The sequence below is a fragment of the Pholis gunnellus genome, assembly GCF_910591455.1.
Source record: "Pholis gunnellus genome assembly, chromosome: 19".
Taxonomy (NCBI): domain Eukaryota; kingdom Metazoa; phylum Chordata; class Actinopteri; order Perciformes; family Pholidae; genus Pholis; species Pholis gunnellus.
In genome coordinates this window covers 20,904,763-20,916,828 of record NC_136546.1, presented here as the reverse complement: position 1 = coordinate 20,916,828, position 12,066 = coordinate 20,904,763, and the positions used below count along the sequence as shown (strand labels likewise).

The 12,066-nt window shown below is 44.3% G+C and overlaps 2 protein-coding genes across 2 annotated transcripts in view; one reads left to right on the top strand and one right to left on the bottom strand.

The window, feature by feature from the left end:
• Positions 1 to 161: 161 nt before the first annotated feature.
• gje1a (gap junction protein epsilon 1a) lies at positions 162 to 2,789 on the bottom strand (the record flags this gene model as incomplete). The annotated part of the gene is made up of 4 exons (XM_079180147.1): positions 162 to 359; positions 1,327 to 1,524; positions 1,999 to 2,181; positions 2,751 to 2,789. The coding sequence occupies 4 exons, from the start codon at positions 2,787 to 2,789 to the stop codon at positions 162 to 164; spliced, it is 618 nt and encodes a 205-aa protein (XP_079036273.1).
• A 6,180-nt stretch (positions 2,790 to 8,969) lies between these two features.
• Positions 8,970 to 12,066, top strand: part of nmbr (neuromedin B receptor) — a gene marked incomplete at both ends in the record, with an annotated part of 27,946 nt that continues 24,849 nt past the window's right edge. Inside the window, one exon of the mRNA XM_079180142.1 lies at positions 8,970 to 9,397. Within this exon, the coding sequence (XP_079036268.1) occupies positions 8,970 to 9,397 (428 nt within the window). The remainder of the gene's footprint in view (positions 9,398 to 12,066) is intronic.

The following is a 12,066-nucleotide window of genomic DNA, read 5'->3' as shown; positions in this document are numbered from 1 at the left end:
GGTGCAACACACTCAAGATGGACAACAGGTGAGGTTTCGGTCTTACATCAGCTTCCGGTTTTATGAAAGTCCCGCAGTAGCCAACCAAGAGCCCGATTAAAAACGGGCAGAAATAGTTCATATATATTCACTCTTAGTCATTTCACGTGTGCTTGTGTGTGTCATTGGTTGTTGAGATAACCAAGACGTCGGCAAAGTATCTCAAATATCTCAGCAACACAGAGGAGTATGGTGATCACAGTGAAGGTGTACATGGCACTGAGGAAGATGGTTTTTTCAAAGTGTTCTGGCACCATGCACTTAGTCACATTAAAGGTCTTTTCCAAAGCACTGGCATCACACATGTACAGCGGGTGGACCTGGGGGACAAAAAGAGAAACATGAGGTGGTGATGAGTTTATAATTATCTGAACTTCCGATCCTTATGTCTCTCTGATAAATGACACTGTGCAATTCTGCTGGGTAATATTGTCTTATTATCGAGTTATTCTCTTGTTGGGTCTATGTACCGGGCAGGCCCACCAACTCCATTCTGTCGTGTTGTAAGATGTGGTATTGGCCAGCGTATAAGAGGACAAAGTTGTCGCTGTCATGTTCCAGGAACCATCTTGAAATGCTCAGAGCTTTTGTGATGTGGGACACCACCCTGCTAGCAGGATGTAGATTCCATCACCTTTAGCTGGTGTTATCATCACCAGACAGGGTGGATGCATGGAGGACACTACCAACTGCACTGTTCTATCCACCTCTTTGGTTGACCACATGCACTGAAAGCTTCTTCCTGTTGTTCATTGCCTGCAGTAGCAGAGCCACATTGTCTTCCTCTGCCAACCTACAAGCATTTTTAAATTGGTGCAATTGTCAATGAAGTGCTTCCTAACTTTTGGAGTGGAACTAGGCTATTTTGACAACTGCACTGATTGCAGGTTCTCCAAAGGGAGGCTTGCCTGGCAAAGTTTAATATTTTGGGGATCCTGACGATATGATTCCATTATTATATGAAGGCGTCCCCGAGTCGCATTTCTTTAGAGGTGTTCCAGGTAACAAAATAAGGAAAGGGACCTTTGGCAACTTGGGTATGCTGGAAGGATTACACCTCCTATCTGGCCGGGGAGAGCTTTGGTGCCCCCCCCCCCCCCCCCCCCCCCCCGAGGGGGAACTGAAAGTATTTCCTGGAGAAAAGGTTGTAAGGGGTATCTGCACACCCTTTGTTGTCACCATGACAATAGCCAGGAGTGGCCACTTGTAAATGGACGGGCGGATAAATGCACAACTGTGACGTGGACAAGCACTCTATTGAGTTGATCAAGTTTTAAATGTACAGACCTGGAAGCCAAAGAGGTGGCTTTGTAGCCAGAAGGCGATGACTTCCAGAATGATGCGTAGAAGAACAGAAATGATGTAGAATACGGTGTAGAGCGGTCGTTCAAGGATCTCTTCCTGGTCGATGTTCTTACAGGCTGCGTAGAGGTGAAAGACAGCACCAGGGACGAGCACCGTTACCAGTTGTAACGCCCAAAAAACCTGGAGAGGGCCGGAAGAAGGGAACAGTGGAGTGAGACGAGCCAATGGAAGGACACACTGGGATAAAGAACAGAGTTCCTGAAATATGTGATGGAAGACAAGAAGAATGAAGTGAACATGAACTAAAGTAGGTGTGAAACGGTGAGAAGTTATGGGGTTGGAAGGGTAAAAGGAAGGAAAAGAGTTTGAGCAGGAAGAGGTGGAGCAACGATAAATATGGAAAAGAATAATTGTACATTTTTCATCACTTGACACATTGGTTTTAAATTGAGTTCCCGCATTAAGCAGGTAAATAAAATGCGTCTTTCTGATTGATGGATTTCAGCAGGCCCTCGTGTAAATGAGCACTTACTGCCTCTACATTGTGACCACCTGTGGGTACGGCACTATATGCCGCTCCAGTCCATAGATACGAGATTGTTCCAGAGGATCGCCGTGTCATTCGGTAGAGCCTTCGGTGGAGGTTAGTCCTACCTGAGGCGTTATGGGTCTGAACTGGTTGTAGCAGTACAGGTTGAGTTCTCGGCGATCCGGGTCGCAGCTGAAGTGCAGCGCCTCATTTCCATAGACAGCGAAGCCAAGAACGCCCAGAAAGAACATCCGCACCGAGCCGAAGAACAAGGTGTGGAACTGGCCTATCACCGTAGGAGGCCTGAGCTGGAACACACACACACACACACACACACACACACACACACACACACACACACAGGTGAGCGGGCACAACCATACAATGCAGCCATGGATACATGCAGAAGACACAGAGACATGATGTGTCTTCCACAGACACACACACAGAAACATATATGAGTAAAAACACACATCCACATTTTAATAACATGCAACACACACATGTGCACACAAAGACACACACACACACACACACACACACAGAGTGAGAGACAAAGAGAAAACAGCTTTTGTCAGCCAGATAAATGCAGAGGCTCGCTGAGGCCCTGAACAAAAACCCATCGAGAGCGAACGTTTCCCACCTCGTCCGACAATAACGTCAAATCACGTTTACCTCAGAAAAACGTCCAAATGACCCCCTCACAAAGCAAAGAGACGGAAGCTAAGAGACGAATTACAAAGCTGGGACCGAAAACAGATCGATGTCTTTCTAGTGTTTAAAGCCTCGAGGGGAGACTCGCTCCTCTGTAACCGTCACACCATGAAAGGCAGCGAGTGACCGGCGTCGTGGATGAATCGCTCTGTGATCTACTCACGCAGCCCTCGTAGAAGTTCTTGATGTAGTTTAAAGACATGGTCTGCCTGTTGATGTCCCCTGTTTAAGTCCAGGGCTGCTCTGGGCCCTCATGGCCGGTTTGCTGCTGGCACCGGTTAGAGGCCGACAACAGTAAGGCCACAAAATCTACAGCCCCCCCCCCCCCCCCCCCCCCCACACCCCCACCTCTGCCCTGAAAGCCCATGTCAATGCATATTGTTTTTGCCTTTTATCCCTCCATCAATTGACTCACTCAGTAGAAAACGGACAACAGAGACGCAGGGGCCGACAATGGGCCCCTACATTATAATCCCTATAGAACTATGTCAGCGAAAAACAGACTCCTGTCACACACACAATGCAGAGAGAGAGAGAGAGAGAGAGAGAGAGAGAGACAGAGAGAGAGAGAGAGATGGAAAAAATACACCCAGTTAGGTAAAGGAACTGCACTTACATCCATTTTACAGTTATTCTAAAGAATTTGAGCTTTATTTTGAAAGGTTCCTGTTCTGATATGAGTTAAATTCATCAGTCTGATCATTTTTCCTTTTTAAATGTGATAAATTAATAATTTCTGGTCATTTATTCACACTTTTTTTGACTAAATCACGATCAGAAATGAAAGTCACAGACATAGTGACACACACACACACACACACACACACACACTGTAAATACTGCTGTAGTCCCAGACCCCGTCCCGTTGGTGGGTCACGAGCCACCAACACAGAAACCAGAATCAAAGTTCCAAAATTCCAAAATCCCAAACTGGACCAAGTGAAATAAAGGAGGAAGTCCACACACCAACCGTAATCCTGGCGGCGTGTTGTTCATTCCACCTCTTTGTTTTTTCCACTCAGGGATCCGAAACTCATTCCGTCCAGTTTTTGGGACCTTTCGGGTCAGAGAGCAGAGTCGAGCCGGACTGAAGTCACCTGGAGCACTTCCTGTCACGGCTTTCAAAATAAACACACCAGAATAAAGACAACTGGAGAGGAAACCGAGAGGAATGTAACGTTAGGGTTATAAATAGAACACTTTGTTATTGATGATAACGCAATTATATTTGGTTTTATAATTTAATCATTTGTCATTTTATTATATAATGTAAACAATGTTCAGAGCTAAAACAAAGTCACTACCAGACGTGTGCACAAGTTACTTTTTCAATACGTGAGTTTAAATGTGATTCGAGAGATTTTTGTAAGTTTATCGCACAAAAACGACTAAACACCAGAATATAAATGTGTAATAACGGTATAAATACAGTTAAAGAGCGTCAGATCACCGTTAAAGTGTCTTTGAGCAGGAGGGCTTCAGATCCAGTGTCCAACAAGGTACCAGAAGGGGGGGGGGGGGGGGGGGGGGATTATGTACTTTTATTTTGAAGGTCTGATCCCAAAGCTTCCTGTGACACAGTCGTACTGTGTCACAGGAAGCTTTGTCTGTTCTTCGGACACGAGGACCCATCAAAGCACAGAGAGAAGCGATGACGTCACATCGAAACATGACTGACAGGTCTGACGACAGCTGCTAGCGGAGTGTTTTATATATATATACACACATATATATACACATATATATATATACATATATATATATATGTACATACATATATATATATATATATATATATATATATATATATATATATATATATGTATACATCACATGCTCCTGATGTTGTTGTAATTGTATTCTTAGCTTCATAGAATGCTGCTCTTTGCTCTTTGCTCTCAGTTCCATGTGGTTCTTTACTCAAACATGTAGAATAAACTGTGGATGGAGAACACTCTCACTCCCACGTCGTCGGCTGTTTTAACACCACAGTGAAGCGACATTGTTCATATTTTTTTGGAGCAATTGGTTGAAGGACATGTTCAAATTCCAACTTGTGCAGTGCCATCATGCTATGAGGAAACACTGCCATCTGTGACTGTTAGCAACACACACACACACACACACACACACACACACACACACACACACACACTCGGCCTGTAGAAGTGAACTTCTAAGTCCATTTGAGCTCCAGATGGCGACGTTAATCTCCAGCCCTCTGCAGGGTCACAAGTGTTCGGAGGCAGGAACCTCGTGAATCATGAAGTGAGTCGTGACCTTTTATTCTGACAGCTTTTGTGTCTTTTTGCCAAAAAAACAGCGGACTGAATTTCTTTTCATTCAGATGCGAGTTAGTCACCAAAAAGCACTTCTGAGAGACGGGCTGAGCCCAGAGCTGCTCGAGCTGCTTTTATGTGACTCTTGTCCCTGAACCTGCCACCGGCTCCCTGTAGTTTTTACATTAAGTGCTTTTAAAAAAGAAAATAATCAAACACCCCAATCTGATGGAGGACAGAGAATATTAAGCAGGAAAAGAAACGTTGTTTGTGTTTGTGGCTCCGGTTTATTCCCGATGGTGAGCATTTAATGACACGCTGAATTAGACCTCACAGTGGAGCTCTGGGTCTGCAACATGCAGGTGTCAGCAGAAGATAAGCCCCTCAGTGTGTTTAACCCACTCATGCTGTGGATTCTTTGCTTGTCTGCAGCTTTTTTAGTCCCAATCAACGGCGGTTTTGTTGCTAGAAATCTTGAAAACTGAAATCTCAGCCTTTTGCAGGATGTCTGGGAGGCGTATCTGCAGGAATCACATCATAGAGACGGTGAGATCCGTGTTCCTCTGACCTGTGACGATGTCTCTGGATCTGAAGACTTCAGATAAGAAGCCTTATACAGGCTCAGCACTCACTGTAGTGTACATACTGCATATATCAAACTATAAAAACCTCATTTTATAGAACTACAAAACGAGATATAAAGAGCCTTTAATGTGAAATAACTGTATTCCTCTCTCTCTCCCTCCGTCATCCTCAGTATCTCTCTGTCAATCTCCCCTTTCTCTCTCTTATTATCTCATTATGCTCATTGTCCCATCAGCCTGGCTCAGGTTTATAGTTAGGACTGGTTCAGGTTTATAGTTAGGACTGGTTCAGGTTTATAGTTAGGACTGGTTCAGGTTTATAGTTAGGGCTGGTTCAGGTTTATAGTTAGGACTGGCTCAGGTTTATAGTTAGGACTGGTTCAGGTTTATAGTTAGGACTGGTTCAGGTTTATAGTTAGGACTGGTTCAGGTTTATAGTTAGGACTGGTTCAGGTTTATAGTTAGGACTGGCTCAGGTTTATAGTTAGGACTGGTTCAGGTTTATAGTTAGGACTGGTTCAGGTTTATAGTTAGGACTGGTTCAGGTTTATAGTTAGGGCTGGTTCAGGTTTATAGTTAGGACTGGTTCAGGTTTATAGTTAGGGCTGGTTCAGGTTTATAGTTAGGACTGGTTCAGGTTTATAGTTAGGGCTGGTTCAGGTTTATAGTTAGGGCTGGCTCAGGTTTATAGTTAGGGCTGGTTCAGGTTTATAGTTAGGACTGGTTCAGGTTTATAGTTAGGGCTGGTTCAGGTTTATAGTTAGGGCTGATTCAGGTTTATAGTTAGAGCTGGTTCAGGTTTATAGTTAGGGCTGGTTCAGGTTTATAGTTAGGGCTGGTTCAGGTTTATAGTTAGGGCTGGTTCAGGTTTATAGTTAGGGCTGGTTCAGGTTTATAGTTAGGGCTGGCTCAGGTTTATAGTTAGAGCTGGTTCAGGTTTATAGTTAGAGCTGGTTCAGGTTTATAGTTAGGGCTGGTTCAGGTTTATAGTTAGGGCTGGCTCAGGTTTATAGTTAGAGCTGGTTCAGGTTTATAGTTAGAGCTGGTTCAGGTTTATAGTTAGGGCTGGTTCAGGTTTATAGTTAGGGCTGGTTCAGGTTTATAGTTAGAGCTGGTTCAGGTTTATAGTTAGAGCTGGTTCAGGTTTATAGTTAGGGCTGGTTCAGGTTTATAGTTAGGGCTGGCTCAGGTTTATAGTTAGGACTGGTTCAGGTTTATAGTTAGAGCTGGTTCAGGTTTATAGTTAGAGCTGGTTCAGGTTTATAGTTAGGGCTGGTTCAGGTTTATAGTTAGGGCTGGCTCAGGTTTATAGTTAGGGCTGGCTCAGGTTTATAGTTAGGGCTGGTTCAGGTTTATAGTTAGGACTGGTTCAGGTTTATAGTTAGGGCTGGCTCAGGTTTATAGTTAGGGTTGACTCAGGTTTATAGTTAGGACTGGTTCAGGTTTATAGTTAGGGCTGGCTCAGGTTTATAGTTAGGGCTGGTTCAGGTTTATAGTTAGGGCTGGTTCAGGTTTATAGTTAGGGCTGGTTCAGGTTTATAGTTAGAGCTGGCTCAGGTTTATAGTTAGGGCTGGTTCAGGTTTATAGTTAGGGCTGGTTCAGGTTTATAGTTAGGGCTGGCTCAGGTTTATAGTTAGAGCTGGCTCAGGTTTATAGTTAGGGCTGGTTCAGGTTTATAGTTAGGGCTGGTTCAGGTTTATAGTTAGGGCTGGTTCAGGTTTATAGTTAGGACTGGTTCAGGTTTATAGTTAGGGCTGGCTCAGGTTTATAGTTAGGGCTGGTTCAGGTTTATAGTTAGGACTGGTTCAGGTTTATAGTTAGGGCTGGCTCAGGTTTATAGTTAGGGCTGGTTCAGGTTTATAGTTAGGGCTGGTTCAGGTTTATAGTTAGGGCTGGTTCAGGTTTATAGTTAGGACTGGTTCAGGTTTATAGTTAGGGCTGGTTCAGGTTTATAGTTAGGGCTGGTTCAGGTTTATAGTTAGAGCTGGTTCAGGTTTATAGTTAGGACTGGCTCAGGTTTATAGTTAGGGCTGGCTCAGGTTTATAGTTAGGGCTGGTTCAGGTTTATAGTTAGGGCTGGTTCAGGTTTATAGTTAGGGCTGGTTCAGGTTTATAGTTAGGGCTGGCTCAGGTTTATAGTTAGGGCTGGCTCAGGTTTATAGTTAGGGCTGGCTCAGGTTTATAGTTAGGGCTGGCTCAGGTTTATAGTTAGGGCTGGCTCAGGTTTATAGTTAGGGCTGGTTCAGGTTTATAGTTAGGGCTGGTTCAGGTTTATAGTTAGAGCTGGCTCAGGTTTATAGTTAGGGGCTGGTTCAGGTTTATAGTTAGGGCTGGCTCAGGTTTATAGTTAGGACTGGTTCAGGTTTATAGTTAGGGCTGGCTCAGGTTTATAGTTAGGGCTGGCTCAGGTTTATAGTTAGGGCTGGCTCAGGTTTATAGTTAGGGCTGGCTCAGGTTTATAGTTAGGACTGGCTCAGGTTTATAGTTAGGGCTGGCTCAGGTTTATAGTTAGGGCTGGCTCAGGTTTATAGTTAGGGCTGGCTCAGGTTTTAGGACTGGTTCAGGTTTATAGTTAGAGCTGGTTCAGGTTTATAGTTAGGGCTGGTTCAGGTTTATAGTTAGGGCTGACTCAGGTTTATAGTTAGGACTGACTCAGGTTTATAGTTAGGACTGGTTCAGGTTTATAGTTAGGACTGGTTCAGGTTTATAGTTAGGACTGGCTCAGGGCAGTACAAATAACACTGTCCACACGGTAAATGGTCACTGAAAGCATTTTAACTACATGTCATCATTCACCCATTCATACACTGATGATAAGGTGTCATCTGCCCATCAGGACTAACTCACGTTCATACAAGATAGTTAAGTCTTACCCACAGAAGCATCGACATGGACCGGATCCGGGATCGAACCACCGATCCTCTGATTGAAGGACGACCCTGCTCTAGTCACCCCTCTTTCTCTCTTTATCCCTCTCTTCCACAATCTCTTCCTCTTTGAATTTCTTTTTCTGACATTGTTTTATTCTCTCCATCACTCTCTTCTTCCTCATTCTCTCTCAGTGCTAGATGTATTTCAGATCTCTCTCTCTCTCTTTATCTCTCTCTATCACAAACACACACACACACACACACACACACACACACACACACACACACAGACACACACACACACACACACACACACACACACACAGTAGAGAGAGAGGGAGAGAGAGAGTCTATGTTAGTGTCAAAGGAACCTCCTTCTCTTTATGAGCGTCAGTCGCCTCTCACCCTTCGGTCTCTCTCTCTCTCTCTCTCTCTCTCTCTCTCTCTCTCTCTCAGTGAGTCAGTGAGAGGAGCAGATCTCAGTCAGATCAACACTTGTTCGTCAAAGTTTCTCTCTCCTCGCGGGTTGTGTCGGAGTAGACAAAGAAAACCCGCTGTTGTTGCGTCTTTACGCGCGGAGCCCCCCGTTGCGCAGAGCTCCGCTTTATCCCGCTCCCTCCGTGGATATTCCCGCCCCCCCCTCCGGTGATGGACGACGAGTTCCTCTCCAACCTCCCCGCGTCCCTGCCCGGAGACGCCGAGGCTCTGAGCCCCAACTCCACCGAGGAGTCCGGCTGGTGGGCGTCCTCGGACGGCGGGGAGACGGTCCACTTCGCCGTGCGCTGCGTCATGACCTCGGTGTACATCCTGATCATCACCGTGGGTCTGCTGGGCAACATCACCCTGGTGAAGATCTTCGTCACCAACAGCGCCATGCGGAGCGTGCCCAACATCTTCATCTCCAGCCTGGCGGCGGGAGACCTGCTGCTGCTGGTCACCTGCGTGCCGGTGGACGCGTTCCGCTACTTCTCCGAGGAGTGGGTGTTCGGCGAGGCGGCGTGCAAACTCATCCCCGTCATCCAGCTCACCTCGGTCGGCGTGTCGGTGTTCACGCTCACGGCGCTCAGCGCGGACAGGTAGGACGAGATCAGTCTGTCCTCACGGTCAGAATATTGAGTCTGAAGTGCTCAACGAACGACCTGATCCATAGTTTTGTGTCATAATAATAGTTTGACATAATAATCGTATCAAATATGAAGCTGCATAACAAGTCAAATCAGCTGCAGCTGCATTCAAATGCTGCTGCATCTCTTACATGAACATTTAAAGATGCAACAGGTTTTATATTATATATAGATTAACAATGACAATTTCTGGTTTGTAAATAAATCAGTTTCTATCGATCATTGTTTGGTGTTTATTGTTACTTTTACTGATACTTTCAATGCAGTACTTTTACTCTTAAATGAGTGTTTTTACTCTGCGGCCATTGAGCCACAGAGTACTTCTTCCACATCGTCTCTGTTCACTGGTTGGTTCTCTGGGTTTTATCTCCTAACACCAGCTGCACAGTTTCATCCTTTGCTTCCTTCTCTCCTCTGCTTCCTTCTCTCCTTTCCTTCCTTCTCTCCTCTGCGTCCTTCTCTCCTCTGCGATCATGGTGATGAATTGATCTGCAGCTGAATAACGTGACGTCCTTGCTGTGAGATGATGTTATAGGATTCTGTCAGACGACTGTGATGAATCTGTGAGCGTAATTATAACTGCTGGAGCTGATTTGTGGCGCAGCATCGATTAGTGTTGGATAATGAAGAGGAGGAGACGAGAAGAAGATGATGAGACGGTGAAGGAGCAGAGAGGGAGCAGAGATGCACTAAAAGCTTTTCAGGATAACTGAAGAGAAGACGAGAGAGCAGAATGTTACTCAATAACACTTTGTTGTGGGAGATCATTTCATATTTTCCTCTCTGAAAGGTGACAGACATGTGTTTGTGCTTCTGTCCTTCTGAGGACGTGAAGATGAAGACGTGGACTTTGTTATAAAAGAGGACGGTTCTCTTTAGTGACGTCATCCTGGAAAGTCGAGACATTTAAAAAGAACATTTATTTTTTGAAAGTGAGGACATTTGTAGAGATATGAGAACAATTCAGAAAGACGGAGTGATTTTGAAAATGATCGGTCCAAGTCAGGACACTTAAAGAACGTTAGTCGGGACACTTAAAGAACGTTAGTCGGGACACTTAAAGAACGTTAGTCGGGACACTTAAAGAACGTTAGTCGGGACACTTAAAGAACGTTAGTCGGGACACTTAAAGAACGTTAGTCGGGACACTTAAAGAACGTTAGTCGGGACACTTAAAGAACGTTACTCGGGACACTTAAAGAACGTTAGTCGGGACACTTAAAGAACGTTAGTCGGGACACTTAAAGAACGTTAGTCAGAGACTTAAAGAACGTTAGTCAGGACACTTAAAGAACGTTAGTCAGGACACTTAAAGAACGTTAGTCAGAGACTTAAAGAACGTTAGTCAGGACACTTAAAGAACATTAGTCAGAGACTTAAAGAACGTTAGTCAGAGACTTAAAGAACGTTAGTCGGGACACTTAAAGAACGTTAGTCAGAGACTTAAAGAACGTTAGTCAGGACACTTAAAGAACGTTAGTCAGAGACTTAAAGAACGTTAGTCAGAGACTTAAAGAACGTTAGTCAGAGACTTAAAGAACGTTAGTCGGGACACTTAAAGAACGTTAGTCGGGACACTTAAAGAACGTTAGTCAGAGACTTAAAGAACGTTAGTCAGGACACTTAAAGAACGTTAGTCAGGACACTTAAAGAACGTTAGTCAGAGACTTAAAGAACGTTAGTCAGGACACTTAAAGAACGTTAGTCAGAGACTTAAAGAACGTTAGTCAGAGACTTAAAGAACGTTAGTCAGGACACTTAAAGAACATTAGTCGGGACACTTAAAGAACGTTAGTCAGGACACTTAAAGAACGTTAGTCAGAGACTTAAAGAACGTTAGTCAGAGACTTAAAGAACGTTAGTCAGAGACTTAAAGAACGTTAGTCAGAGACTTAAAGAACGTTAGTCAGGACACTTAAAGAACGTTAGTCAGGACACTTAAAGAACGTTAGTCGGGACACTTAAAGAACGTTAGTCGGGACACTTAAAGAACGTTAGTCGGGACACTTAAAGAACGTTAGTCAGAGACTTAAAGAACGTTAGTCGGGACACTTAAAGAACATTAGTCAGAGACTTAAAGAACGTTAGTCGGGACACTTAAAGAACGTTAGTCGGGACACTTAAAGAACGTTAGTCGGGACACTTAAAGAACGTTAGTCGGGACACTTAAAGAACGTTAGTCAGAGACTTAAAGAACGTTAGTCAGAGACTTAAAGAACGTTAGTCAGGACACTTAAAGAACGTTAGTCAGGACACTTAAAGAACGTTAGTCAGAGACTTAAAGAACGTTAGTCAGGACACTTAAAGAACGTTAGTCAGGACACTTAAAGAACGTTAGTCAGAGACTTAAAGAACGTTAGTCAGGACACTTAAAGAACGTTAGTCAGGACACTTAAAGAACGTTAGTCGGGACACTTAAAGAACGTTAGTCAGGACACTTAAAGAACGTTAGTCGGGACACTTAAAGAACGTTAGTCGGGACACTTAAAGAACGTTAGTCGGGACACTTAAAGAACGTTAGTCGGGACACTTAAAGAACGTTAGTCGGGACACTTAAAGAACGTTAGTCGGGACACTTAAAGAACGTTAGTCAGAGACTTAAAGAACGTTAGTCGGGACAC